General features: G+C 34.2%; 3 protein-coding genes across 17 annotated transcripts in view; all 3 read left to right on the plus strand.

Annotated features, from left to right (window-relative positions):
* Positions 1-1058: 1058 nt before the first annotated feature.
* On the plus strand, positions 1059-7742 carry capns1b (calpain, small subunit 1 b). 2 transcript variants are annotated; one of them, XM_087283079.1, is made up of 11 exons: positions 1059-1120; positions 1552-1624; positions 1727-1757; positions 1943-2035; positions 3687-3744; positions 4396-4460; positions 4565-4633; positions 4712-4790; positions 6941-7057; positions 7135-7193; positions 7281-7742. In XM_087283079.1, exons 2-11 carry the CDS (start codon positions 1581-1583, stop codon positions 7305-7307), a joined length of 642 nt encoding a protein of 213 aa, XP_087139205.1. In that variant the 5' UTR covers positions 1059-1120; positions 1552-1580; the 3' UTR covers positions 7308-7742.
* A 198-nt stretch (positions 7743-7940) lies between these two features.
* zgc:101731 lies at positions 7941-23233 on the plus strand. 6 transcript variants are annotated; one of them, XM_087282797.1, is made up of 9 exons: positions 7951-8082; positions 11927-12003; positions 12695-12736; positions 15392-15440; positions 15728-15845; positions 19053-19164; positions 20962-21099; positions 22416-22560; positions 22642-23233. In XM_087282797.1, the coding sequence occupies exons 6-9, from the start codon at positions 19100-19102 to the stop codon at positions 22705-22707; spliced, it is 414 nt and encodes a 137-aa protein (XP_087138923.1). In that variant the 5' UTR covers positions 7951-8082; positions 11927-12003; positions 12695-12736; positions 15392-15440; positions 15728-15845; positions 19053-19099; the 3' UTR covers positions 22708-23233. The 6 variants fall into 6 exon arrangements, with proteins under 6 accessions (NP_001020729.1, XP_087138923.1, XP_087138924.1 ...); XM_087282798.1 differs by having other exon boundaries at positions 11931-12003; NM_001025558.2 differs by lacking the exon at positions 19053-19164 and having other exon boundaries at positions 7941-8082; positions 11931-12003.
* Positions 23234-25050: 1817 nt separating this feature from the next.
* The window catches only part of zgc:113149, a 12535-nt gene continuing 9727 nt past the window's right edge, over positions 25051-27858 (plus strand). The window contains exons 1-3 of one of the 9 annotated variants that reach the window (XM_087282926.1): positions 25078-25191; positions 26318-26476; positions 27469-27708. In XM_087282926.1, the coding sequence (XP_087139052.1) occupies positions 27570-27708 (139 nt within the window). In that variant the 5' untranslated portion in view covers positions 25078-25191; positions 26318-26476; positions 27469-27569. 9 annotated transcript variants of the gene reach the window in all.

The raw sequence follows: 27858 nt of genomic DNA on the forward strand, positions 1-27858 counted from the left end.
AAACATTTCTTTTAGTAGAGACAGATTGATAATAATCAAAAATAATTTCTTTAAAAGTAACAGAAACATCGTGTTGTATATTATACACACACACATATATATATATATATATATATATATATATATATATATATATATATATATATATATATATATATATATATATATATATATATATATATAACTAATATGTTTCCAAAATTGTACAGCATAGTTCCCAAAATATGAATGGAAAACAGCTTCAGTATGAAATTGACAAAATGAAAATATTTTACATCAATATTAGAGTTAAACAAAACTGTTTAATATGATAAAATTTGTTGATTAATTTAAAAGATACTCTTTTGACCTTATTGGTGAGGAAATATTTTTGTTGCAAAGACCATATTTTTTTACCATTTCAAATTTCTTTCTATATTATTCCAATAAAAGATTACAATGTAACAACATTTACATAAAAAGATATAGAATTTTGTAATTTCTATCTTTTTAATAGAATTTAATGTTGTGATTTATTATTATTATTATTATTATTATTATTATTATTATTAGTAGTAGTAGTAGTAGTAGTAGTAGTAGTAGAAGTAGTAGTAGCAGTAGATCCAATCAAATTTATTTGTGATATGTTTTGGTTTGATTTTTCCGTTGTTAAGGCTATTAGTTAAGGCTGTTTCAAGCAACATTTTAATTGTTTATTGTGATTTATGCGTTTATTATTATTTATTTATTTTTATTTATTTATTTTTATTTCTAACCATCACCACTCTTTTATGTATTGATTGTGCTTAAGTGTTAATCATCTTTTTGTTTGATTAATGTAATTTTCTTATTTATTCATACATTTATTTATTTAATTAAATTCAAAAGTTATGTTCAAATAGCAATTTTTTAACAATATATTTTTTTCATTTTAGTTTCTAGAATACATGTAACGTTTTATTTGAGCCAAATATGCGATACAACGTTAGTACGCTAGAGCGCTGTAATGTCTTTCCATGGCGCAAAGGATGCAACCTCTCTGCAGTGTTAGTCGTAAAACCCGGTTAGATTTAGGACCCAGAGTTTCACAAAGTGGATTGGGTGTGGAGTTGCTTAGCAAGTCAAGAACAACTCGCCATCGGTAAACTGCTTCTACGTTTATTTTCAGAACCTTTCCTGCGGGTCGTTTTCTCTCTATACACTTTCCTTTAACCTATTCGTCGTCTTTGTTCTGGTAAGTTATCATCTATTGCTAGTTTAATGGATTGAATTACTAATTTCTGATGTGCGTCAGGATTAAAAAAGGGCCTCCTGCTGCTACACTAACATTACAGTTAAACCTAAAACAGGATCAAATCTGTTAATATGCTATAATTCACGTTTTCATTTAAATTCTCACATAGGTCACATCATTTTAAGTGCTAAAATGCATGAAACGAGTTGTTTTATTGAATTACCCTTTTAAACAGTCATGAATATGTTTACTTTTATTTACTATAAATATTTTTTGGGATAATAACTAGTATTTTGGCTAATTTTGTGTTATATATTTTTGTTTGATCTTATGTTTAGATTGTATTTTCCTGCCTTCAGTGTTCAAGATGTTTATGACCAAAATAATTAAAGGGCTCGTAGATGTTGTCAGGTACAGTATAACCTCTATTTGCTATTTAAACAAAACAGCTACATTTTCAGCATGTAATCATTGACATATATTTGTGTCTTTTTTTTTTAAATCCCATCACAGCAACATCGACCAGTTCGTTCCTTCTGACCCTGTAAGTTACGTATATATTTTTAATGGTTTCATAGTGTTTGTGGTTGAGTTAAGGGTTGTACCATGTTGTTAAGTAAGCACTTCCTGGAAATCCAGATAAAGTGCTCCATTGAGTTCCTGCCTTGGCACATTTAAAAAAAAAGTTTAATGGACTTCTCATAGAACTTAACTTGTCTAATTTTCCAGCCTCCTCCCAAAAGACCACTTGCATATGCAAGCCATAATGAAACTGATGAGGAGAGACAGTTTCGCAAAGTGTTTCAGCAGCTTGCAGGGGATGTGAGTAGATCTGACCTGCTGTCTCTTTCTTTCTGTGTGTGTGTGTGTGTGTGTGTGTGTGTGTACATGCTTTATCTGTTCCTTCCAATGTTGTTTTTAATTTCCATTTTATTGAAGGGCTGGGATGTTGTTGAGTGCATTATGGTGCAGTTTCTAATACGTTCATGTGAACAGTTATGAGTTAATCCCCACAACATATTGTGTGCTCCCTATATGCTTGCATTTTACAGAACATATTTATGTCCTTTGAATAATACATTTTCTTTATTTGGCCTTAAAAGACCTATATTTACCTTCATAAAAATTTAAAAACATGCATATGACAATGCATAAAAAGGCTTTTAGCACAAATCAGACAGATTTGAAAACAATCATCAGATGTTCCAGTGTCAACATGGAGTTTTCCAAAAGGGATAGCCTGCATTCCATTCTTCACTCCGCCCATGGTGGCTTTTACTCCATACAGCTTGTAAATCTCATTCAGAGTTACTTAACTTCAAACCGACAACCCGTGCGTAGTTATACAGTGCCAAACTGGTTCAGGGGCTAGAACTATGACTGGCTCTTCCTTCTTTTCACATTCCTGCCATTGTGAAGAAGACTGTGCAGATAGGTTTGGTCTGTGATGACTCAGAGATGGGTGTGGAAGCCTGCTTTACTGAAGCATTGGATTCTTTAGATGTAGAAATACTTTTATTTTTACAGTAGTGGAAAATTATAAAACATAATATTATAAAAACAACATTGAAGATATCATTAAGATGTTATCTTATTAGTCATAATAAGTATATTTGTGTTTCTTCTTCACTTTCTTTCTCTTTTTCTGCTGTCATGACAACACTGTTTTCAAACAAGCACATAATAATAAGTGTGAACAATAAGGGTGTAGTTATAAAGTATAAAACAAGTACCTTGCAAATCTCCTAAAAAGCTTTTTAATTCTATTTGATTTTTAGTTGTATTTTACTTTTATTTCTATTTGATTTTTTAAATACTTTTTAAAAGTCATTCTGTGGATTACTTGTATAAAATATTTACAGTGCTCAGCATATGCAAGTACATCCCTCCTGAATCTATATTTTAAATTCATATTTTTAATAGAAACGTATACAATATTATATTTGTGTATATACATTAGTTTAGTCAGTACTGAAGCCGAATCTGAAGCATATCTAACAAACAAACTTACAATAATGGTCCAAAAGCTAACCTAAAAATATTAAATACAAATTTAAAAAGAGATAAAATCAAGAGAAAAGAGAAAATCAAATAAAATTGAGTTGAAATTTTGTAGGTTGGAATTGTTTTTGCAATATTTTGCTTGAATTTAATTCATCTTTTTATTTATAAATATTTTTGGTGACTCAAAAATTATTATAATAAATATATCCGTTTAATAAATCTGTTTTGTTTAAATGCACCAAAATACTTTGCATATATCCACTGAGAAATGGATATAAATTTCATTTTCAAAATGGGGTCTACTCAATTATGCTGAGCACTGTATATCTCTATGTTTTGGAAAGTTCTCTATCTCACTAATTTGAAAAACAAATTGTAATAGTTGAGCTTGATCTATTTAAGTTTTAAAATCAAACATTGGCTGTTCTGACATTTTTAAAAAATCATTATTAATTTCCTCCCATCATAGGACATGGAGGTGAGCCCTAAGGAACTGATGACCATCCTCAACAAGATTATTTCAAAACGTGAGTTTCTTCAAGCTTGTGTACATCTGGTATGAATGGGTTTTGGTTGATTGGAAATCAAGTAGATGAGAGAAACGCACTCCAGTTTACACTTTGTAAGTTACAAAAGTGACTTGACCACTTTCCTATTTTCCATAAGGCGAGGGTTTATGGGCAGGTAAATGTATGGACTGTTCTTATCTTTTGAACTTATATTGTGAAGTAGGCTCACATAATTTGCACATAAATGTGAAAGGAGACCAAAGAAAAGCAATTCTACACCAATCACTTTGGATTTGTGGGAGAATCGGGACTTGAAAGAGAACATGTTTCACCTTTTACAAACTTCTAATTTAATTGGGAAAGTTTAAATCTCGTCTGGCTACATAAACACAGCCTGTAATATGTATTAGTTGGTCAGGAGCTGGGGAATAGGAGGTGTTTTGTGGCTGATTGAATTCATTCTACCATGCAATAAGGAAACAATCTACAGCATTTGAATAGCAATGCAAAAGTGGACAAGCTTAAAACATTCTTTACTCTGTTTACACCTTTAATTCCACTTGTGATCAGATTGACCAATGCACATTTTAATACCAGATGTAAATATTTAACATGTATAAACTGTGATCATGTCAATTATACTAAGATGAGCCAATATTTTACCACTAGATGGTGATCTGAAGACAGATGGTTTCTCCATTGAGTCCTGCAGAAGCATGGTGGCTGTCATGGATGTATCCTTTTATTCAGTCATCTTAATAGAAGAGTGCTAATTATTCATTTTGTGAATAAGTGCACATACTTTACATCAGTTTTTGCCTTCATTATCTGCTCACAGAGTGACAGTACTGGAAAACTGGGTTTTGAAGAATTTAATTATCTTTGGAATAACATCAAGAGGTGGCAGGTACAAACACTTTACTATGCTTCATTTGCTTTGAGATACTTTTTAAGACAAACTATTTAACTATTTTTGAAATTCCAGGCCATTTACAAGAAATATGATGCCGATCAATCTGGTGTGATTGGGTCTGATGAGCTGCCTGGAGCTTTTAAAGCAGCAGGTGAGTGCCGCTGTCTGTCCTAACGGGGTCCTGTAATGTTTTTACACTTTAGGTTTCATTTAATGCATAATGATGTTTGAACATGAACACTGTCTGCAAATTTACATAGCACAAAGTTCACTCCAAAGTGAAGTGTATCAGTGAGCACTGTTTATGAACACCCTTAAACACTTCAGCTATAGACCTGAGTTTAACTCTGGAATATACACTCCACAATATCCTGGGTTTAAAAAATTCCTGGATTTAAAAAATGGCAGAGTTGTGATCACAGATCTAATATACTGATACACATATAACTGCTTTGTCTCTGTGCGTTCAAAAAAATCCTATACAAGGAGTTTAAACTGGCAGGTTTTAACAACGCATGCACATATTTGTTAATTGTTGTTGGAGAATCCAGTGCATAAAGTGTGTTTGACTTGAAGCAGCAGTGTGCAGACTGATCTGTCACGAGAGCCATTCAAAAGCATACAGCTCTCTAGTTGCTCTCATGGTACGTTAACATTAAGCACTAATTCTAATTGGTGTGTTGCAATGCTGCTTCCATTGTTGCCAACTATTTTCAATTAAAAGGGGCTAAGCTCTGCCCGAAAAGCCGCTAAATGACAAACTCTGTCAATAACGCTGTCGTTGCCAAACGCTTCATGTATGCATGTCAACTAAATTTATTGCTGTTTGCATACAGCATGTCAGTATAGATGTGTAGTGAATGTTCAGTAATCTTTCAGATGTAATAAATGCAGACAAGTTTCGAAACTGTCAATAAAATATCTGTGATTGTGAACAAGAAAAGAATAAATGGACAAATTAATTTGTTTAATTTAAAACAAAGGACAAGCAGATCGGTTTGACTGTACAAGGGAAATGCCTCACACTCGCGGTGCTAAATCATTTGCAGTCAGTATGCAGAGGGGTGATCTACTCCCTGGCTGCAGGTGGGAGAGACTTCAGTACTCCCTGGAGGACTGGGCCACCACTGAGTGCTCTGAGGCAGGGGAGGGGCCAACGGCATCACCCGCAGCTTGTTGAGAAGAGTAGGAACGATACAGTATGGACACATGAGAGTCTATAAAAATCCCCATTAAAACCAAAAAAGTTGCTAGTCATTTGTTTATTAATATGTCGCTAAGGGAGTCTGAAAAGTTGCTAAATATAGTATTTAAGGGTGTTTTCACACATGCCTTTTTTAGTTTGCTTGAATCGCATTAGAGTTCATTTTTGCTCTTGGAGCGGTTTGTTTTGGCAGGTGTGAATGTAACAATCGCGCTCGAGTGCGCAGCAGAAGCAGACCCAAAAAGCGCACTGAGACTTCCTTGAAGAGGAGCGGTTCGTTTGTGGTGAAAACATAATCCGAACTAGAACAAACCTAACCGCAAAAAGTACTGCGCCTTTATGAACTAATTTAGCTCCAGTAGTCTGATGCGCTGTGTATTATGGGATGTGGAGGAAAATATTTGTTGACAGCGCTTTACTAACAATTTTAACAGAGAGAGAAAAAGAGATAAAAGCCTTACCTGATGGATTGGTAATATTTCAGGAAGATGACCATGTCACAGTATAGCTAAATAAATTCACACCTCCTCCTGAAGTGGAGGAAACGGCCTTCGCAGTTTGCAATGCATTAAAACACTGCTGTTCAGGACCCTAAATTAGCAGAAACATGCTACGATGTATCATTTGTTGCCCTTGGTTGAACCAAATGAACTTAACCACAGATGTGAAAGCACCTAAGTTGGCAACACTGGCTGCTTCTAGTCGAACATACCTATTGACTGTAAAGGCTCCACCCTCTTCTGAAAAGGGGGTTGGAGAAGCAGTAACAGCTTATTTACATGTAAAGAGGCACACAAAAAATAGATCTTTTCATGCAAAAAAGAAAAGAAAATTACAGCAAATTAGGTAAAAAAATCACAGCAAGCCATTATATAGATGTTTCAAGCAAAAACAGCTGACGCATTTTGCGACACCTGAAACTCATATCTTCCAAAAGAGACCCTTTTTAAAATGGGGCTATCATTTTTATTTAAAACAAAAATAAATAAATATGCTTGTGTATCGATCAGCCTTAATTCACATGCAACAAATCATAGTGGAACAGAATGATTTATTAAAATGTTTTTTAAAATATATTTTTATTTTCCCATCTTTAGGCTTCCCACTCAATGACCAGCTATTCCAGCTGATCGTTCGTCGTTATAGTGATGAAATGGGAAACATGGACTTTGACAATTACATTGGATGTCTCGTGCGCCTGGATGCTATGTGTCGTACGTTCATTTTTCCAGGTCTACGTATATTATTAGACTTAAAATGAATTGCATCGGTAATGCTTTTTTATTTCCAGGTGCCTTCAAGACACTTGATAAGGACAACAATGGCACCATTAAAGTTGACATTCAAGAGGTACTTTATGCTAGCTATAATGAAGACCACAATTCATTCCTTCTCCTAAATCAGCTCTTATATAACTCCTTTGTTTTTTCTTCACAGTGGTTGCAGCTGACTATGTACTCCTGATTGATGCACAACACCATCTTGATTATATTCTTTTGTCAGTTTCTTTGCAGTCTGTCGTTGCCAAATGTCTTTGTGTCTTAATAACTGACATAATGTTTAGTTTCATTGTTAGCATGACAGCATGATCATACAGTGCCTTCACACTAGGTGGCAGCTTTGTCGCAACGCTAGACAGAGTGTGTTTACATTGCTATCTTTAAAGGTTCCACTTTGTGCCACATATTCATTTTTTTATTCCATGCCAATTTTCATTTATTCCATGATTGTGGCTTCATATTAATTTCAACCAAAGATTGAATAGGTTGTTGAGATGATCGCTTTTGAGGACATTCCAGAGCCATATTGTTTAATAACTGAGGAAATGAGTCAGCTGTTAATTTTGCAAACTTATTACTCTGATGCACAAATAAATGATATTTGTTCTGGACATACAAAGGAGATTTTGACTCATTACATGTGCAAACACCAGTTGCGCAGGCAACTCGAGCTACCCGCATCAGGAGCTGAGGTAGGAAATGACTGACGGTTGCAACACCCAATCAAAATCCCCAGCGCGAGATAATGCATATCACTTCAGCCAATCAGCTTTGAGAAGGGGCGGAGTCTTAAGAGTTACCTGGGATGAGAACAACTGCCTGCTCTCGCCGAGTACATGATGCTGAATCAGATCGATGAGCAAACACAGGTGTGGAGCGAGAGTTGGTGAACAAAACGATCTTTGTTTTTGACCATCCTCAGGGAAAATAACGCTTAAACGTGTACCTGCTGTCATACGGTGAGTTATATAATTTTTTTATTTTAGATCTTGTAGAGTTTTTATATAACCGAACTTATTAAAAAGTGTATTAGAGATGATGGCGTTCGTATAGCTTTAATGTTGCATTAGGATGCGATTCGGCTGTTCAATGTAATTTTATCACGTATCATTCTGATATGATTGGTGAGATTGCATAAGTGATTTGTGAAAGTTTTAGTAATCGATTGGCAAATAATATCAGCTATATAAACAGCTACACTTTACTACTATAAGGTTTGTTGACATTGGTGAACTTGAAAATTACCTTTTTATTATTTCAATTAAATATATTAATCTTAGTTAACATTGACAAACACGACTCGTATTTGGCAGAACAGGGATTTATAAAGGTAATCCACAGTGAATGTCAGTTAATGCAAAACTTAACTATGGTTTTGATATAATAAACGGGGCTGCACTAATCACAGTTTAATCATTTGTAGTAAAAAATAATGGCAATCAATACGCTCAACGCATGGTTGGTTACTACACTATTATTATTCTAAAATCATCTTCATAAGAGATAAACTAATGTTAACTAATGGACCATATTGTAAAGTGTTGTCAGTTAAACATTATATACACAAAAAAAAAGTATGTAAATATACAGTAAAAAATATTATCTTGACAGATTGTTGTTATCATCATCATTCAATTACAGCTCATAACATTACATTATTAGTAAAGATTTTAAAGCTAGTTATAAATAACAATATATATATATATATATATATATATATATATATATATATATATATATATATATATATATATATATATATATATATTTAGTGCAAGCTACCTTTGTGTTTGGACAGTGGTCTTTTAAAAATGAACTGATGAAATCACTTAATTAAGTGCATGTCCACCTGTGGTTTAAAACCCATGGGAAAACCCAGTTCAATAAATTATATACAGTGGCTTGCTTTGCCCTGGGGAATGTGATGAGTAAATCTTGCCCGTTTCAACGGGACACATTTGATTTTATTCATGTCTTAACTTTAACACCTCCCCCCTTTTTTCTTTCCATTTATGTTCGTCCTTTGTATGATGTAAATCATGGTTTGTAGACAAATTAGCTTTTGTTAAGTAAAATAAAAATAAAGGCCATTATAAACAGAATTTAGGAGTTTTAAGTAAAATTAAAGCATCTATATTCTAATGAAATTAGACTAATGCATTTTTTGTGCGTTAACTTGTATATACTTTTCAGTAACATATACCTGGCTTTAATTCCACAAATTTCCAATGTTTCAGATAATAAGAATTTAAAAGATCCTAAATCTCTATGGACCATGTTTACATTGTTGTTTACAGTGTTTATAATACTGTCCACTGTGTTCTGAAGCACAACCAGTATGATCTTTAATTAGTAATGTCGTGATGGTATAGAGCCAACTGTTACCTGCTAAATAATAAAGCTTTTTTTTTTTTATAATGCGCTTACCCATATGCCATGGCATGATTTATTGGTTCACATGTGATCAAAGATTTCTAGCAAGCCATATATCTGCATGCTAATATTTTGAACCATATAATACAGATTGATCAGGCAGACTCCATGTACATGGAGTAAGGAGTCTGTACTAATAGATAGATAGTTTTCCATATTAAAATAACAAGACTGAATAACAAACACAAGACTATAAACAAGCTTTTGATAATTAAAAAATAAATTAAGAAAGAATATAATTTCAGTTTGGTGAAATGTGTGTATCTCTGGTATTGTTCTATGTGTGGGAAAAGTTATTTTAAAATATCACTCAATTTAAAGCTCATTCATTTTCTTTTCGGCTTAGTCCCTTTATTAATCTGGGATCGCCACAGCGGAATGTACCACCAACTTCAATTCTTCTTTATCCTGAACAGCTTTGCCTTTAGATTCACTCCTGTGTTAGTTAAACTTGTTTAAAACAATACACAATTTAAAATGCCAATCAACTAGTACTGTTTTTTGTATTTTGTCTTTTGCTCCGCTTCACAATTTTATTGTTGTACAAACCTGCGGATTGCTAAATGAAAAATATATTTTTGCTGCTGTAATAGGCTAATTTGCTAAATTATATACCTATAATGCATGCAATGTTTTTATTAAAAATGGAAATATATCAATATAGGTGAGAATATGCAACATAATTTTAAGGACATATACTTTTATGCCACTGGGCCATAATAAGCACTTTTAAAGTAAAATAAATAAATCAAATGACCTTTTTATAATTTAGGATGTTACAAAATTGTTATATATTTTTATTTATCCCATTATTTTATCATTACCCTTTCATCAACTTAACTTTAGTTTGAGAAACCATGCTGTAGGCTAATATAATGTGCACTTTGTGAATTTTAGTCAGAAAATGTATTTCATTCTTTGCTATCATACTGTATCAATACAGGGTCATGGCATGGTTTATGGCATGGTTTAGACATGGGTCGGTATACGATTCTGAATGTATGATAACCTTGGGAAAAAAACATTGTGGTATTGTGATTACTGCTGTAAATTATATTCTTTTTAAATGTCTGGGTAAAAATGTAAAACGTTTTACCATTTGAACATGATATATTTTATTTTGACAAACATTTAAAGTATTTTGGAGCAGTAAACATGAAGCTAAATAATTTAAATGAATCATTGACTTCTGCTGTCTTCGGTAGTTTTAGAAACAGATTTCTTTACAATTTAAAACAGCATTCTTGTATATATTTTCTGCTGGAGATACTGTTAAAAACGTAAATAAAGAAATCTTACATATACCATAAAAACTGTATAGCAGTTGGCAGTATAAAAGTTACACACTAATCCCTTTCAATTTTACATATACAGTTGAAGTCAGAATTATTAGCCCCCCCTTTGAATTTTTTTCTTTTTTTAATATTTATTAAACGATGATAAAAAGAGCAATGAAATTTTCATAGTATGTCTGATAATATTTTTTCTTCTGGTGAAAGCTTTAATTGTTTTATTTAGGCTAGAATAAAATCAGTTTTTAATTTTTTAAGAACCATTTTAGGGATAAAATTATTAGCCCCTTTAAGCTATTTTTTTTCTCAATAGTCTACAGAACAAACCATCATTAAACAATAGCTTGCCTAATTAAAAACCTTACTAACCTAGTTAAGCCTTTAAATGTCACTTTAATCTGTATAGAAGTGTCTTGAAAAATATCTAGTAAAATATTATTTACTGTCATCATGACAAAGATAGAATAAATCAGTTATTAGAAATTAGTTATTAAAACTATTATGTTCAGAAATGTGTTGAAAAAAAATCTGCTCTCCATTAAACAGTAATTGGGGAAAAAATTAAACACGGTGGCAAATAATTCAGGGGGGCTAACAATTCTGACTTCAACTGTATGTTATCTTTTAAGTAATGCTGATAATTAAAATGATACTTTTTTATTATTTATAATAAAGATGTCTCAAAGAACTACTCCAGCAAATAAGCCTCACAGCTTCGTTTAAACAGCCTACCGCCGTCTTTCTTCAGCAATGAAATAAAGGTGCAATGCCACTGTGACAACTTAAACACAACCTCCAAACACCAGAAGCCCCAGGATTGGTTACGTTAGTCGAGATGTATAATTTTCCACCCTAATGCTCGAGACGCAGGCTGATTCTGAGACGCACCTAGCAATTAATAAATGATGGTATTGGTGCTGCGCAAAGGAGGGGGTCTGATTTTCTGTCGTGCCGTTTCTTCTCCGTCGTACCAGACCAATTATTGCTGTCAATCTAAGGCATGCTGAGCTTATAAAGCCTTTGCTCTAAGAATAACCGCATCCCTCGACCTGTCCTCCCCCCTGCTGTATTTGCTCAGTTAGGATGGCTACCGACTCCACCATGAGATCCGAAGTGGAGGAGTTACAGAAGAAGGCCAATCAGATGACTGATGAGGTAATGCGCTAACAATCAATAACGTGGCAAACTTCAACACTGACTTGCATTGATTTGTGTGGAACTTCAGCTGATAGCGTGTGTTTTTGCAGGCCTGATTTGATGAGGATGCACAACTCATCAACAGGCCTAGACTGATGACATCAAGCATTTTCCATTAGGGTTACTACAGGTCTCATTAGTTGCCATGGTGCATAGCAACCTTCATGATGACGCTAAACTCTGTTATAGATGTGCCTGCAGTATTATTATGATTCCCATTTTACTGACGTAATGAGTAAATGGTAATGAAGCTGTTATTCCTTGCCAGATTTTCCATTGGGTGTTGTGTAATTGGTAATGAACACTCTTCCTGTCTTTAATCACATGACGTGGGCCAAGACACACTGTGCTTGTTATTATATCTAATCATTAGATAAATCAATTTGTGCACATTAAATTGAATGAAATGGCTTCATGGTTCTATCTGTATTATTGCCTTCCTCTAATTAAAACTAGTCTTATAGGCTGTGATATACAAAACAATATAGGGCAAACATTTCAACATATTGCAGTGGAAGTATTGAGTACAAAAGTGAGTACAAAATAGCATTTTCATTAAAATCAAACTGTAGTTTGTGCGATTTGACTAATAAAATTCAGTTTTAAATAGTGTATGTTTGACATTGTATTTTTAATTTGTACCCGACAGTCTCTTGAGGTCACCAGAAACATGAAGCTTCTATTGGAGGAGGTGAGTGATTATTATTCATAACTGGATGAATGCATAATATGTCTCATAACTGCAATGAATTCATTCTGTGATCATCAGCACTTGATGGTAATTTTGTAAAATTAAGTTGTATCTCAGTGGAAAGTACCCTGTCAACATGGGACTAGGCATGTGCCGGTATAAGATTTTAAATGTATGATAACCTTGGATAAAAATATCACGGTTTCACAGTATTGTGATTACTGATATATATATATATATATATATATATATATATATATATATATATATATATATATATATATATATATATATATATATATATATATATATTCTTTTTAAATGTCTGGGTAAAAAACAGAAACTTTTCTCGCCTTTGAGCACAATATATATTTTTTTGAGAAAACTTTATAATATTTTAGAGCAGTAAACATGACAGGCTAAATAATTCAAATGAATCATTGACTTCTGCTGTCTTCAGTAGTTTCAAAAACACTTATTTCTTTACAATTAAAACAGCATTCTTGAATATCTTTTCTACTGGAGATACTGTTGTCCTAAAAAAAAAAACATAAATAAAGAAATATTACATATACCATAGGAACGGTATTCACATTATTCTCCATGTATGAGCAGGCACAGCCATTTGAATCTTTTTGGCTCAAGACTTCCGGTCTCATTCACTTCCATTGATTTCTAGACGTTAAAAACAAATCGTTTTGCTGCTTGGTGTTGCAAACTGATATTTACATATTATATTATTCTGCTTTGTCTGATTAGTTATGAACACACTTGTTTGTAGGTCAAGTGATTTGACCGTTTTCAGCCATGTATTATTCCTTGTCACATCCTGAATCGGAAGTTCTAAAACACTCACAAAAATGAGTGCACTTCCACATTGTAGAATAAGGTCAATAGCAGAAATTTTTGGCGGTTTGACTTTTCTAAACCATGGTATACCTTGAAAACAGTTATCGTCTCATGCCTGCATAGGACAGATTTAGTTTGTGAACATTTAAAAAAAAAAATTCCTATTGCATTTTTTAAAACTTTCTAGTGAAATCACAGTGTGTTAAAATGTTATGTTGTCTGCAATCAAATGTTATCTGAAAAAAAGCTGTATTGTGCATGCCAGGTCAGTTTACTTAAAAAATTATTCTCTGTATTTTCTCACTTTTCTCAGTTTTTGTTTTGGGAATTTATATTTATTTTAAGCTAAACCTTTCAAAAGTTTAACCACTTGTTGGGCAGACCAGTGTTTTACAAAGTGGTTCACTGTATAATGAGGGGGTGTCACTTAGTGATTTCCAAAAAATCTAATTCATTTTATTAAACTATTAGAATTACCATATTTTATCCATAACCTACAGAATATAAAAAATGTAGTTAATAGACTAATTAAAAAACAGCCTATAGATTTTTTTTCCATTGTATTGCGACCCCTAAGGTGATTACATTATATTAAAGAAACATCAATAGCTTCAGATGCATCAGGTTGATTTTATGGCATCAGATGAAACTTTGACAACATTTACTGCACACTCGCATACACTCATTCCCTATTTTTTTTTCGTCCCTTTACTGATCTGGGGTTACCACAGCGGAATGAACTGCCAACTTATCCAGCATACGTTTCACGCAGCGGATAGCATTCCAACTGCAACCCATCACTGGGAAACACTCATACACTCTAATCCACACACATAGACTAAGGACAATCTAGCCCACCCAGTTCACCTGTACCACGTCTTTGGACTTGTGGGGGAAACCAGAGCAACCAGAGGAAACCCACGCTAGAAACGCCAACTGACCCAGCCAAGGCTCGAACCAGTGACCTTCTTATTGTGATGCAAACGTGCTACCCACTGTGCCACCGTGCAGCCCACTTACATACATAAAATATAAAAATAAATGAAGAATAGACCTGGGCCTATGCACCCTTTTCACAAGACTTCTATGATGCATTTAACAGTCATCATGATTAAAAATTTTATATTTAATTTTTATATAAGTATTTAATATTTATATAAAACAAATATATAAACATTTATATTCATTTATGAATGTATTATATCATCTTTGCTTTAAATTATAAGAAACAAATAACTGATTATGAGAGGTGTTTCTAATGCAGCGTCTATGGGGCTGAGAGTAAATTTGATGTTATTCTTTCCTCTGGCTGCTGTCATCAGTCTTGTTATGTATGTTTATAACCACCTCAAAGGATATTGGGGGTCTTGAATCACTGGTATTGTTAATTTGGGGGTCATGGGTTGAAATGTTTGGGAACCCGTGGTGTAGATGAATGCCTAAAACAGAAAAAGTTTGTAAAAACCCATAAAACAATTTCTTTCTTGGAATGAATGTTAAATTAAAAATATTAAGCTATTCATATAATTTTTATTTGATTTTAAAATGGTAAATTCACTAGCTGTCTCAACGTTTTGCTCCTCGCTGCTAGAATAATCATAAAGAATCTGTCATTCTTTCATAAAACAAAAAATAGGGGACCATTTGCGTAAAGCAGATCTTCTTTTAAATAAGTGCACAAACTAAACACCATACAACAATAGCACCATCACAAACTTATATCCACAATTAATCTTTGATCAATCCAAGAAAATGGAGATGAATTGTTTCCCTCAATGCTTAATCATTTTCATTATTCTTCAACAGAGTAAAGATGCGGGCATCAGGACACTTGTTATGCTGGACGAGCAGGGAGGTAATGAGTTCCCTCTGTAGTTAAATAGAGCTAAACAATGAACTAATTACATACAAACGCCTCATTAATTATTGCATCTATAGGAAATATGTTAATGCTGCTGTATATTTACAAGATGTGGAAGTACAGACTTTGCTCTTCATTCTTATTTTCAGTACGACATATATAAATAGCTATATATGATTCTGTACATATGGAACCTTGTATGTCTTTATGTGTGCATGCTTGCATATATTTCCCCCTTTCGATTTCCCTGCTGCCTTCCCCCATCTCCCCCGCATGGGCAGAACAACTGGACCGCATAGAAGAGGGCTTGGATCAGATCAACAAGGACATGAAGGAGGCTGAGAAAAATCTGACTGACATGGCCATGTGTTGCGGTCTGTGCATCTGGCCATGTACAAAGTAGGTCTCCTCCCAGACACCTGAGCCACGGCTGGGCAGTCAATGATGTCCCCTCTCTGCCCATGCATTTGTCCCGTTGGATAAGCTGTCCTGCTTTGATGTTGCTTTATATTTGTTTGTTTTTAGCTGTTTTGTGAGCAGAGGTTGATGCAATGCCTCATGTTTTTTTTTTTTTAAATTGGAACCAATAATTTTTGGTTGGTTTTTATACATAATTGAATCCATAATTTTTACATTTATGTTGTCCATTTGGCTTGGCATTTTCAGCTAGAGCTGTTATTGATGTTCAGGGCCAGATTTACTAAATAGGCCAAATTAATGTGAGACTATAATTCCGTAAAGTGCAGGTGGGGGTGAAAAGTTTTGCAGAAATTCAAATTAATGTAGCTTCATAATTAATATGTGTAGATAACAACACTGTAAAACATTATAGTGATATTACTAAAGGAAATCAGTTAGTTTAACTGATAATTTAAAAAACTCAAATTAAATTATTCAATTAATAATGACTGAATTAATTCTATTTTTTGCGCTAACCATAACTTACCAAACCCTTTATAGCTATACTGTATTTGTTTGGACTTAATTCATTCTGTTAACTGAACTTGATACTGGTTTGATAACGAAAATGAATATGTTAAAGTTACGAATACTGTAAATGTTTGACGATATCAACGCAAATAATATATGTGCATATGAATCACTAAATATGTAAGTTTGCAGTACTCAACATTTTGTTTCAAAAGTTAAATGGTTTGAGTTAGCTTATCGGGTTTTACAGTGAATGTTGTCTGGTAGAAAAAACTGTTTTTATCAAACATGCTTTTTGTGTTCAATTTATTTTGGGGGCTTAAACATTAACACAGATATTTGTAACTTAAATTCATATTCAGACTCATATATACTTTATTATATATAAGCCTTATATGTAATGCTGTGCCTGAAAGGGAAACTGCAGTATTGCCAGCTACAAATATTACAGATATTAATAATATTATTTATGTACTGTATATGCAGTTGAAGTCAGAATTATTAGCCCCCCTGTTTATTTTTTTTCCATAATTTCTGTTTAACATAGAGAATATTTTTTCAACACATTTCTAAACATAATAGTTTTAATAACTCATTTCTAATAGCTGATTTATTTTATCTTTGCCATGATGACAGTAAATAATATTTGACTCTATATTTTTCAAGACACTAGCAATCAGCTTAAAGTGAAATTTAAAGGGTTAACTGGGTTAATTAGGTTAACTAGGCAGGTTAGAGTATTTGGGCAAGTTATAGTATAAGAATGGTTTGTTCTGTAGACTATCGAAAAAATATATAGCTTAAAGGGGCTAATAATTTTGTCCTTAAAATGGTGGTTAAAAAATTAAAACTGCTTTTATTCTAGCCAAAATAAAACAAATAAGACGTTTTCCAGAAGAACATATATTATCAGACATACTGTGAAAATGTCCTTGCTCTGTTAAATATCATTTGGGAAATATTTACAAAATAAAAAATACATCTGACTTCAACTACATATATAACACATATTCAGATCATTATTAGGGTTTTTTTTCTGCTGACTGCCTTACACAAGTTATCTGCCATATTGGAACAGTCAATGCCAATTCATGAACAATCAAAAGCAAGCTGAACTCTAGTTATGTGCATGTATGAATATATACTTTCACCGGCCACTTAATAGGTATGCCTTACTAGTACCGGGTCGGGCCCTCTTTTGCCTTAATCCTTCATGGCATAAATTCAACAAGGTACTGGAAATATTCCTCAGACATTTTGGTCCATATTGACATGATAGCATCACACAGTTGCTGTAGATTTGTTGGCTGCATATCCATGATGGGAATCTCTTGCTCCACCACATCCCGAAGGTGCTCTGTTGGATTGAGCTCTGTTGACTGTGGAGGACATTTGAGTTGATACAGTGAACTCATTTTTACGTTCAAGAAACTGGTTTGAGATGATTCGCGCTTTATGACATGGCGCGTTATCCTGCTGAAAGTAGTCATCAGAAGATGGATACACTGTGGTTATAAAGGAATGGATATGGTCAGCAACAACAGTCAGGTAGGTCTGTGGCATTTGCAAGATGCTCAATTTGTACTAATGGGCCCAAAGTGTGCCAAGAAAATATCCCCCACACCATTACACCACCACCATCCTTGCTTTTATGTTGTTGACGCCAAATTCTGGCCCTACAATCCGAATGTCGCAGCAGAAATCTAGACTCATCAGACCATGGCAACGTTTTTCCGATGTCAGTTTCCTGTTCTTAGGTGACAGAAATGACATCTGGTGTGGCTTTCTGCTGCTGTAGCCCATCCGCCTCAAGGTTGGACGTGTTGTGTGTTCAAAGATGATCTTTTGCATACCTCGCTGGTTGTAACAAGTGGTTATTTGAGTTACTGTTGCCTTTCAGCTTGAACCAGTCTGGTCATTTTCCTCTGTACCTAGCATCAACAAAGCATTTGTGCCCACAGAACTGCTACTCACTGGATATTTTCTCTTTTTAGGGCGTTTTTTGTAAACCCTAGATGGTTGTGCGTGAAAATCCCAGTAAATCAGCAGTTTCTGAAATACTCAGACCAGCCCATCTGGCACCAACAACCATGCCATGTACAAAGTCACTTGAATCCCTTTTCTTCCCCCATTCTGATGCTTAGTTTGAACTGCAGTAGATTGTCTGGACCATGTCTACATACCTAAATCCATTGAGTTGCTGCCATGTGATTGGCTGATCAGACATTTGTGTTAACGAGCAGCTGGACAGGTGTACCTAACATAGTGACCGGTGAGTGTATATCATTAACATCATAAGTATTCCTGGTTTTTCTCCTTGCTTTTTTTCCACACTCTCCTTGCTGATTGTAGAAGTTGCACCGGAACAATTGAACAATCTTTTAAAATATCTGTATCTGAAACACTTTTCTCTTAAATGTTTCCTGTGCGTGAGATCCAGTTGACAGTTCCAAGATGGAGGAGATCTCAAGAGTTTCTAAATTTATGGTTTATGAACTGCATGTCTTAAGTTCATCCTGTCTTAAGGTTATGCTGTTAGTAAGTCTGGCCCATTGGCATTTGTGGGCGTGTGGTGCTTCTTGCATAGACAATGTTTTTTTTTTTTTTTTTTATCTTGTCCCTATACTTTAACCCACGAAACCTCCATACTTTATGATCCTACCATCCGTCATCCAGAGCAACTGGAGCGGATTGAGGAAGGACTGGACCAGATCAACCAGGACATGAGGGAAGCTGAGAAAAACCTTACAGATCTGGGCAAATGCTGTGGTCTGTGCTCCTGTGATAAGTATGTGATGTTTGCAGGGGCTCGGCTTCTAGTGTGCTTGCATGAAAACTTTGCATGCATCTTAGCCATCTTGTGGCATGCAGTGGTTGCTAGTGTAAACTTAAGAAATCACAGTAAAAACTGGTTGGCAAGGCTTTTGTTTCTAGGAAATATATGTGTGTAGCAGAGGCCAGCTACTGAAGTGCTGTGCAGGTAAACCTCACTCCTCTGACGATAAAGGTCCTCTAGAGACGGATACTAGAGGTTATGGTCTTTAGCCTCCTTGGTAGAGCAACCCACTCCCATGCGGAAAGTCACCGGTTTGATCTCTGCTCAGAGCGGGTTGTGTGGTGTAGGACCAGTGGGGTTACATGTGCTCTTAATTTGAAAATTTTAAGAGAAATAAATAAAGGGCTAAGAGGAGGAATTTACAAGCAAAATCACTTCATTTAAATACAAAAAGCATATTACAGGTTTTTAAATATGTCTTTTTATCAATTGTCGTTTGTGATTCTTAACATTGAATCAAATCATATATTTGGTGTATTTTGCAACCAAAATATGAATAATAATCAGAACAACAGGAATGTAAATGTAAACAATAAGACCAAATTCTGTTAACACTTTTTGTAAAGTTACTATTCTGTTTTTAAATCACTTTACCACATTTAATCTCAATTGTTGATACAAAAGACATCTCCACTTCCTTCCATTGTATAAAAGTGAAGCCAAAATGATCCATGTATGGCTGCTGTCATCTTTTAAGGCCAGAGTCTGCACAATAGGTTATATGTTGAAGTATGCAGAAGCACTTTTAATTAGTCAATAACCTGGGTTAAGCGATTCCGGTGAACTGTCTATTAACTGTCTAGAAGCTTTATTTTCTCTTAAAATCAACAATATCCACTGGCAGGGATATCGGATTAAAAGTGGGTCTCAGAATGTGCAAGAAGCACTGCATTAAATTTAAATTTTTCCTGCCATGTTTTTAAAATATGAACATTTATTTAAACCCAGCATATTCAATGGAGCTTCTGCGCTAGCCTGTCGATCCTGACAGGCGCGTGCAAGTAAACGGCTTTTTGTCTCATTTTACGCTTAAGCAACTAAACGAATGTCAAAGTCTATTTAACTGATTGTATTTAAATTACACTGGAACATCGATGCTGTAAAAGAACCGTATAAAATGGAAAAAAAGTCACATTAACTGTTCACCGGAAGTTTATTAATATGGGAAGAAACGCAAGCTCTGCATGTACCTTATAACAATCAGCAGAAGCGGTGATATTAAATTCCCAAACACATGCACACTTCAATGCACCTCATTTTTATAGAATCAAATAATTAGCTCAGAGCAATCTTAGTGGAAAAACAAAAACTCAAACGAATAAGCTACCTAAAATGACAGAAACCAAGTTTTGGAAACATTTAGTTGATGAGTTCATGTCCATTTCGTTTCCATGGGGCAGACGGTGTTAATACCAATGCTGCAGCCAACCACCAGGGGGAGATAAACTATTTTGGCTTTACTTTTTAAGACTGGCGCACTTCTTTAAAGCTCATGAGCCTTGACTAAAGAAGTCAGGCCAACTAAATGTTATTTACTGTGATTTTTTTTTATTTTTACTTTATATAATGTTTTGTGTGGTGAATTTGAAATCAGCTAACTGTATGCTCAGGGTCAGCACTGAACTCTGCTCGAACATTTAGGCAACTTTTGCCTAAATATCACAGATCATTTCTCAAAGTTGTGGTTGTTTGATTAGAGGTATGACTAATCTGCTACAATTTATGTCTTTCATAAATGGTTTCTCTTAGATTAAAGGACTTTGAAGCAAGTGGAGCATATAAGAAGGTGTGGGGTAATAATCAAGATGGAGTGGTGTCGAGCCAGCCATCTTCTCGCGTGGTGGATGAGCGAGAGAAGATGACCATGAGCGGTGGATATATAAGAAGGTGCCTGGACCTTTGCGCTCTTCAGCAATGTTGAATATAGTTTATGCTGCTTAATATTTTTGGTGGAGACCATTAATTCACCATTGGTAAATAGATGTTCACTGTTGTTTTATCGATTAAGTCAAATTAAAGGGATAGTTCAACCAAAAATGTAATTATTCATAATTTATTCTCATTTATTCATTATTTTTATGGGTTTAAACCTTTTTGTGGCATTTCTTTTTTTTGCTGAATACAAAAGAAGATTAAAAAAAAAAGTTCTTTGCTGCTGCTACCCTTTGACCTAGAGGGGTCTGGATGTAGACTTGGTGCAGTGCAATCTGAGCCGCATCCAATGCTTTTTAATAGACTCTCCTAAGCCCACCCCTAAACCTACCCCTCACAGTGACGTCATTCACACCATTTGAGTGCATTGTGTCTGACATTGCATCGCTGAGTGATGCAATCTTAGCTTGCATCATAAAGGCTGCATACAATTGCATTGACCTCCATTGTAGAAAAAAAATACTATGGAAGTCAATGGGTGATAGCTACCAGCATTTTAAAAAATATCTTATTTTGGGTTCAACAGTTTCAACACTTTTGTACTCTACAGGTGGACATTGTGTACACATTTGTACCTATAAGGTTTCCTTTTTTTACCTTTAAGGTACTATAAGGTACAGATTTGTACGTTTTAGGTATTAATATGCACCTTTAAGAACCTGTTAGAACAAAAAAAAAAAACTTTTTGAAAAGGTACCGCCCCAGTGACAGATTTTGTTATTTTATTTCTGAGAGTGTGACTGACTCATTTTTGGGTGAACTGTCCCTTTAAGAATCAAGAACCAAATCAACAATTGGATCGAATAAAAATGAGACCTGGCAAATCGAGGGGCATCTGAATCTATTCTAAGCCTTAATTTCCACAAATGCATTAACAATGTTAAACAATTATTAAGCACTAAATAGTTATATTGGGATGATTACAGTGAAGTGACACTGAAGATTGGAGTAGTAATTCTGACCAGAAATTTTAATTAAAATATAATCGCATAGAAAATGCTTGTATTAATATATCATAATGTAAATCGTGATAGTATAGCATAGCATTACTGTATTTTGTCATCAAAATTAATTAAGCATTGCATCATTAGTTTCTGATTACAATTGGTGATTATGATTGTTTTATTAGTGGACGATGCTAATTATAATATATATCTAAAAGTGTTTTTAGTGTTCTGTTCATTAAAATTTTCTGAAAAAAAGTATTCCAAAAACATCTCAAGACAACAGTGATTTGAAAGTGTGTCTTTGTTGGTTTTACTGTTTGACAGAGTGACAAATGATGCAAGGGAGGATGAAATGGAGGAGAATTTGGCCCAGGTTGGCAGTATCCTTGGCAACCTCAGAAGCATGGCACTCGACATGGGAAATGAAATCGACACCCAGAACGTCCAGATTGAACGCATACAGAGCAAGGTCAGTGTCTGGAAGGCAAATCAAAGAGCAGCTGAACCTACTTTTATTAATCATTCTTTGTTCTCTATTCTTCTCTTGCAGGCCGTGGTCAATGAATCACGCATCAACGAGGCCAACCAGAGAGCCACAAAGCTAATATCAAGATAAAACATAGGATTTTGTTGTGTTAAACACGTCTTCTTTAGCAAAATGTGCACATGATGATACAAATTGTACATTTAAATGATTGCCTACTGATATGACAGTAAGAAATATTATTAGGCCCTGACAACATAGCTGTACTTTCATTAAGGAAAAATGGATTGAATGTTGACTAATCTGTTTTGTGTTTGTAATTTAAGCATGTATTGTACATGAAAGCACTTCATTTAGTCTGCTATCCTGGTTTTTGAAACCCACAGAACACTTGTGATGGGTAGTAATAGCTCACTATTCAGAAAAAAAAAGTTTCTAAAGTTTTTAGGTAAATGTGATCTCTTTTGTCTATTTATTTTTAATAAATTTGTTTTAAAAGAGTTGATAAGAGTGCTTTTTCTAATGGATTTTTATTCTAAAGTATACCAGTCAAAGGTTTGAAAACATTAAGATTTGTTATCATTTTTTAAAAGATGTCTCTTCTGTTTACCAAGTCTGCATTTATTTGATCAATTCAATAAAAATATATTGTAAACTATTTTAATATATCTTATAAATGTCATTTATTTTTGTGATTTTAAGCTGTAAGTTTAACATCATTACTTCAGGGTCACATAATCCTTAAGAAATCATTCAGGGAAAAATAATTAAATCAGTTTCTTCTGGAGAGCCACAACAACTAACTAACATTATATTAAATGATTTTTTTTTTCTCAAAACAACATTAAGATAGCCTGAAAAAACAGGAACTTGCTATTTATCTAAAATAAGCATGGCTAACTGATAAAAATGTTCTGGGAACCAGAAATAACATTTCAGAAAGTTCTCTGCACACACACAAACAACCTTTTCATCATGTTTTTTTTTTTATAGTAAGTGTATTTTTGGGACGTTGATTTATTACAGATTAATATGTAGGCTATTATTAAGTATAACCACAGTTTTACTACAAATATGGTTTAAACTTTTGTGATTTTGTGGTTAGCATGATTTATCTACAATAATCATATTCCTTTTGGGCTTTATTTGTATTAAACCCAAGGTTAATTACAAAAGCATGATTATCATGAATATTATTTTGCATTTTGGGAAAAAAAAATCAGCTAGCTGCCATTATATAGCAGTTGTATTTTGCTTTTATCATTATCCTACTCATTTTCTCTTCTGTGGAGCACAAATGATGGTTTTACGGTCTGGCAAGCCAGCATGGTCTTCATTCGGGTCACATTTTTTGTTGAATCTGAGGGTTAATTAATCTAATTTTCCTAATAACTCGCCAACTATGTTTTACAGATAAAAGGCTGCGAATGTGTTTGGGAAACGCATAAATTTGATTAATGTTCACTTTGTGGTGGTGAACTATCTCTTTAAGACACATCTCTACTTAGCTTTTTTCAGACTCATGCAGACACATTTGAGGAAATCTCACTACACCCACCTACCGGTTGCTCGAGGCGATTGCAGTGCCACTCCCCTTGTCTGACAGAAGAGCTCAAAATGGTGGTGCTAATTTTTTCACAATCACCTCATCAGTGAAATGTTCAAATTATGAAAATAAAACATTACATATTGATGCCGCACATATTGCTGCTTCATTTATTCGCATGGTTGTGTCAGTGAAAGATTTTGCAGATAGATTTACGACCTGCAGACCCCAAAATAAATGACAAAAGATGCAACACAATCCAATGTTTTTCCTTCAATCAGTTGCGTAAAGGCCTACATTTATTCTAGACTGTTACTATGCAGAATAGCCTATCATGAATTGTCAAAAATCTTATTTTTACCATTTATAATCGTCTTGCATTTTTAATGATAGCTTATTTAACTATTTACAGTAAAATACACTATACACATACATTATCAAATTCTTGTGGTTTTTAAATTAGAAATACACTCATAAGAAGCAATAATTAATCGAGTAGCTTTATGTATAGCAAAAAAATCTTATATCAGATAATAAAACAGGCTATAATATATTTTCCTTGATTTATAAATCAAAATAATTTAAAGATTTAAATAAAATTCTATATCCAGCCTAATTGATATATTTGATTTATTTCACACTAGGAAATAACAATTTCCTAAATAAAAAAAAATCCAGGTTTTCCTGTAATAACTTTTCTATGCCTTAAAGGTTACTAAACACTGTATACTACAGTGGGAGACCATGCGTACAAAACCCGTCACTTCCACGATAAGATTATTTACGATAAATTCCCATTGTATGTGAAAAAATGGCGACTTAATGTACTTTTCTTCAACTGTGAGTTGAACATTTCCACGTTCAGCCTGGGCCACAGTGTGCGTGTACGCGTGTTTGTGTATTCCACACAGGCATAGGGCAGGATTACTATAGAATGTTGGCGAACTATCGTTGTGGAGGGGGAAAAACACGTAGAGCTGAGTCTGCGCGACGCAGGGGATCACAGCCTACGAAGTTTATCGGGCAAGACTACAGCGACAAATCATTGGACACTTTCGGCCGCAGTGTAGGTAATTAACACTCCATTCATCAGTAATATCAATGGCGAGAAAGTTTATCGCCGCTTCCTATGCGCGCAGTTAACATTTGACGTCAAATTCGTTCGGAAATGCGTCTACGAAATGTGTGCGTAGTCCATTTTCCCACTCGGCATTTAGGCTAAAGCTGCGAACGGGATCCGTTTATATAAACCTATTAGCTTTTTTTGACCGAATTATGGCTAATTGTAAATCCGATGTGAGCTTTTCGCGATCGCGCGAGTGTTTTTGCGCGTGCTCCTTCGTAAATGTGAGATTTGAGCGCTTGATGTTGATGCTGTATGTCCGTGATGGCGCTCGCTCGGGTCTCTCTATGCTCCTTTTGCTCTCTGACGATTAAGGCAGGAAAACAACAAAGAAGCAGGAAGCATATGGGCTCACCGGCGAGGCGGTGTGAGATCACGCCGCAATTAGTTGTAACAGTTAATTTAAAGTAAAAGGATCCCGAAAAAATGAGAATCTGTGCTTTGCCCAGACAATCTCTTGTCTGTGCATGTGCTGTCATTTTAAAGAGCTGAACAAGACACTGTCATCGCATTATGAATCATGGATTATTTATAGTATAATTATTAGAAAAAGGGGGGTTTCTTCAAGCATCAAAACGATAAGTGAAATGCTGTGTTTAAAAATAATGACTGTCATACATTTCTACCATTCTTTGCTGATTGCAGACACAGAAAATGCTATTCATTGTCACAGCATTTTTGTGCGAAAGAAAAAAAGTATTGTCAGGCATATTTAGAAGAAGAATGTTTTGTAAAAGACTTTATTGAAGGATTGATTAACTGTGAAGCCCAGAAATATTTATATTTATAAATGTTTTAGTTTTTAAAATTACACTTAATTTATGTTTGTAAAAATCCTCTTTTGCCTATTTTGTCAACAAGATGCTTTAATCACTTTATATATAAATATTAGTTTGAGCACTCATTATTTTAGTAAATTATTAGAAAAATTACCATAAAAGTAAACCTTGGATTTGCTTTTAACCTGCTTTTTTTCTACTAAAATGCCTTTTGTGAATAAGTGAGGATACTAAATAGGTTTTTCATTCATTTATTCATTCATTCATTCATTCATTCATTCTTCTTCGCCTTAGTCCCTTTATTCATCTGGGGTCGCCACAGTGGAATGAGACGCCAACTTATCCAGCATATGTTTTACACAGCAGATGCCTCTCCAGCTGCAACCCAGTACTGGGAAACATCCATACACAGGGTATCTGTGCAGGGTCTTAAAATTACCAAAGTATTGAGTTGTAAGTCTAGAATCTTTTTAAAAAGGTCTTAATTTTGCTTTATCTATAGCTACCCAATCTGGCCAACACTCATCCAATAAATAAATTATAACCTTTTAACTTTTTATTTAAGAATGTACTTTTTAACTCTATTTACAATAATATTTTAAATTGTTTTTCTCACAAAAACATTTGTTTAAACACTTTCCATGTGTTTACTGCTGAGGAAGCTGACCTGGACAGACAATATTTAGTTTTTAAAATAAAAAATATATATAAAATTTTACAATATTTAAAATATTTTGCTTAAAATTAACTAAAATCTTATTTTTTCGATTATTATTGTATTATTACATTTATTAAATTCTAATAAAGTTTGATAGGGCAAATAAAAATATTTTCCAGCGTTTAGCCCTGTATGAGTCTGGAATTTCATTCATAATGGTCTTAAAAATGTCCTAAAACTTGCTGAAACCTGCAAAACCCTTGACACACTACACATTCATACACACACATACACTAAGGCCAGTTTAGTTTATTCAATTCACCTATACCACATGTGTTTGGACTGTGAGGGAAACCAGAGGAGCACCCAGAGGAAACCCATGCAAAAACGGGGAGAACATGCAAACTCCACACAGAAATGCCAATAAGCCCAGCCTGGACTTGAAACAGCGAAGCGACAGTGCTAACCACTAAGCCACCGTGACGCCCATAGTTTTTTCAAATCATAAAAAAATCATCTTCCTGACAAATGTGTCAAATTTAGTTAGTTGCAAGATTGTGGCGAAGTATTCAAATATAAATTGTTAGTTAACAGTCTGTAAATAGTCTTACTATGCTGCCAAATTAATGCTGTCGTTAGTATGCCTTCTCAGATGTTTTTGGTAAATGATTTCTACACAGTAAAAATGTACAATAGTCTCTATGTTTTATTAGTGTCTATTCTTATTGATTAGTTTCACACAATCTTCTTTTCGATAATTTTAATTAATTGTTTGTTTTTATTTCAGCCATCTAAACTCAGCAAACCTTCTGATGGATTTTGTGTAGAAACCTTGCTTGATTTGACTGCGATTGGTAACACAGCGAGGGGTTTTTGGAAGGAGGAAGGATGTCGGAGTTTATGCCGTACCCGTACAGAAGGCCGGGAGGGTCTTTGATGCGCTTTAAGAAAAGAAAGTCACGCTTCACATTCCAAGAGGTGGAACTGCTGCTCAGCGAAGTGCAGAAAAAACGCCATATTCTAGTTGGTAAGAGATGCTGTTTTTGCATTCGTATTACGGAACACAGCAGAACCTGGCAGCATTTTTGAGAGTATGGAATAATAGGATAATAGTTAATATTAGTAAGGATAATAGTTAATATTAGAACTTCTATGAGGTCAACTTTACTCATAGCTG

This window comes from Danio rerio, chromosome 15, assembly GCF_052040795.2.
Source record: "Danio rerio strain M-AB ecotype USA chromosome 15, GRCz13ab, whole genome shotgun sequence".
Taxonomy (NCBI): domain Eukaryota; kingdom Metazoa; phylum Chordata; class Actinopteri; order Cypriniformes; family Danionidae; genus Danio; species Danio rerio.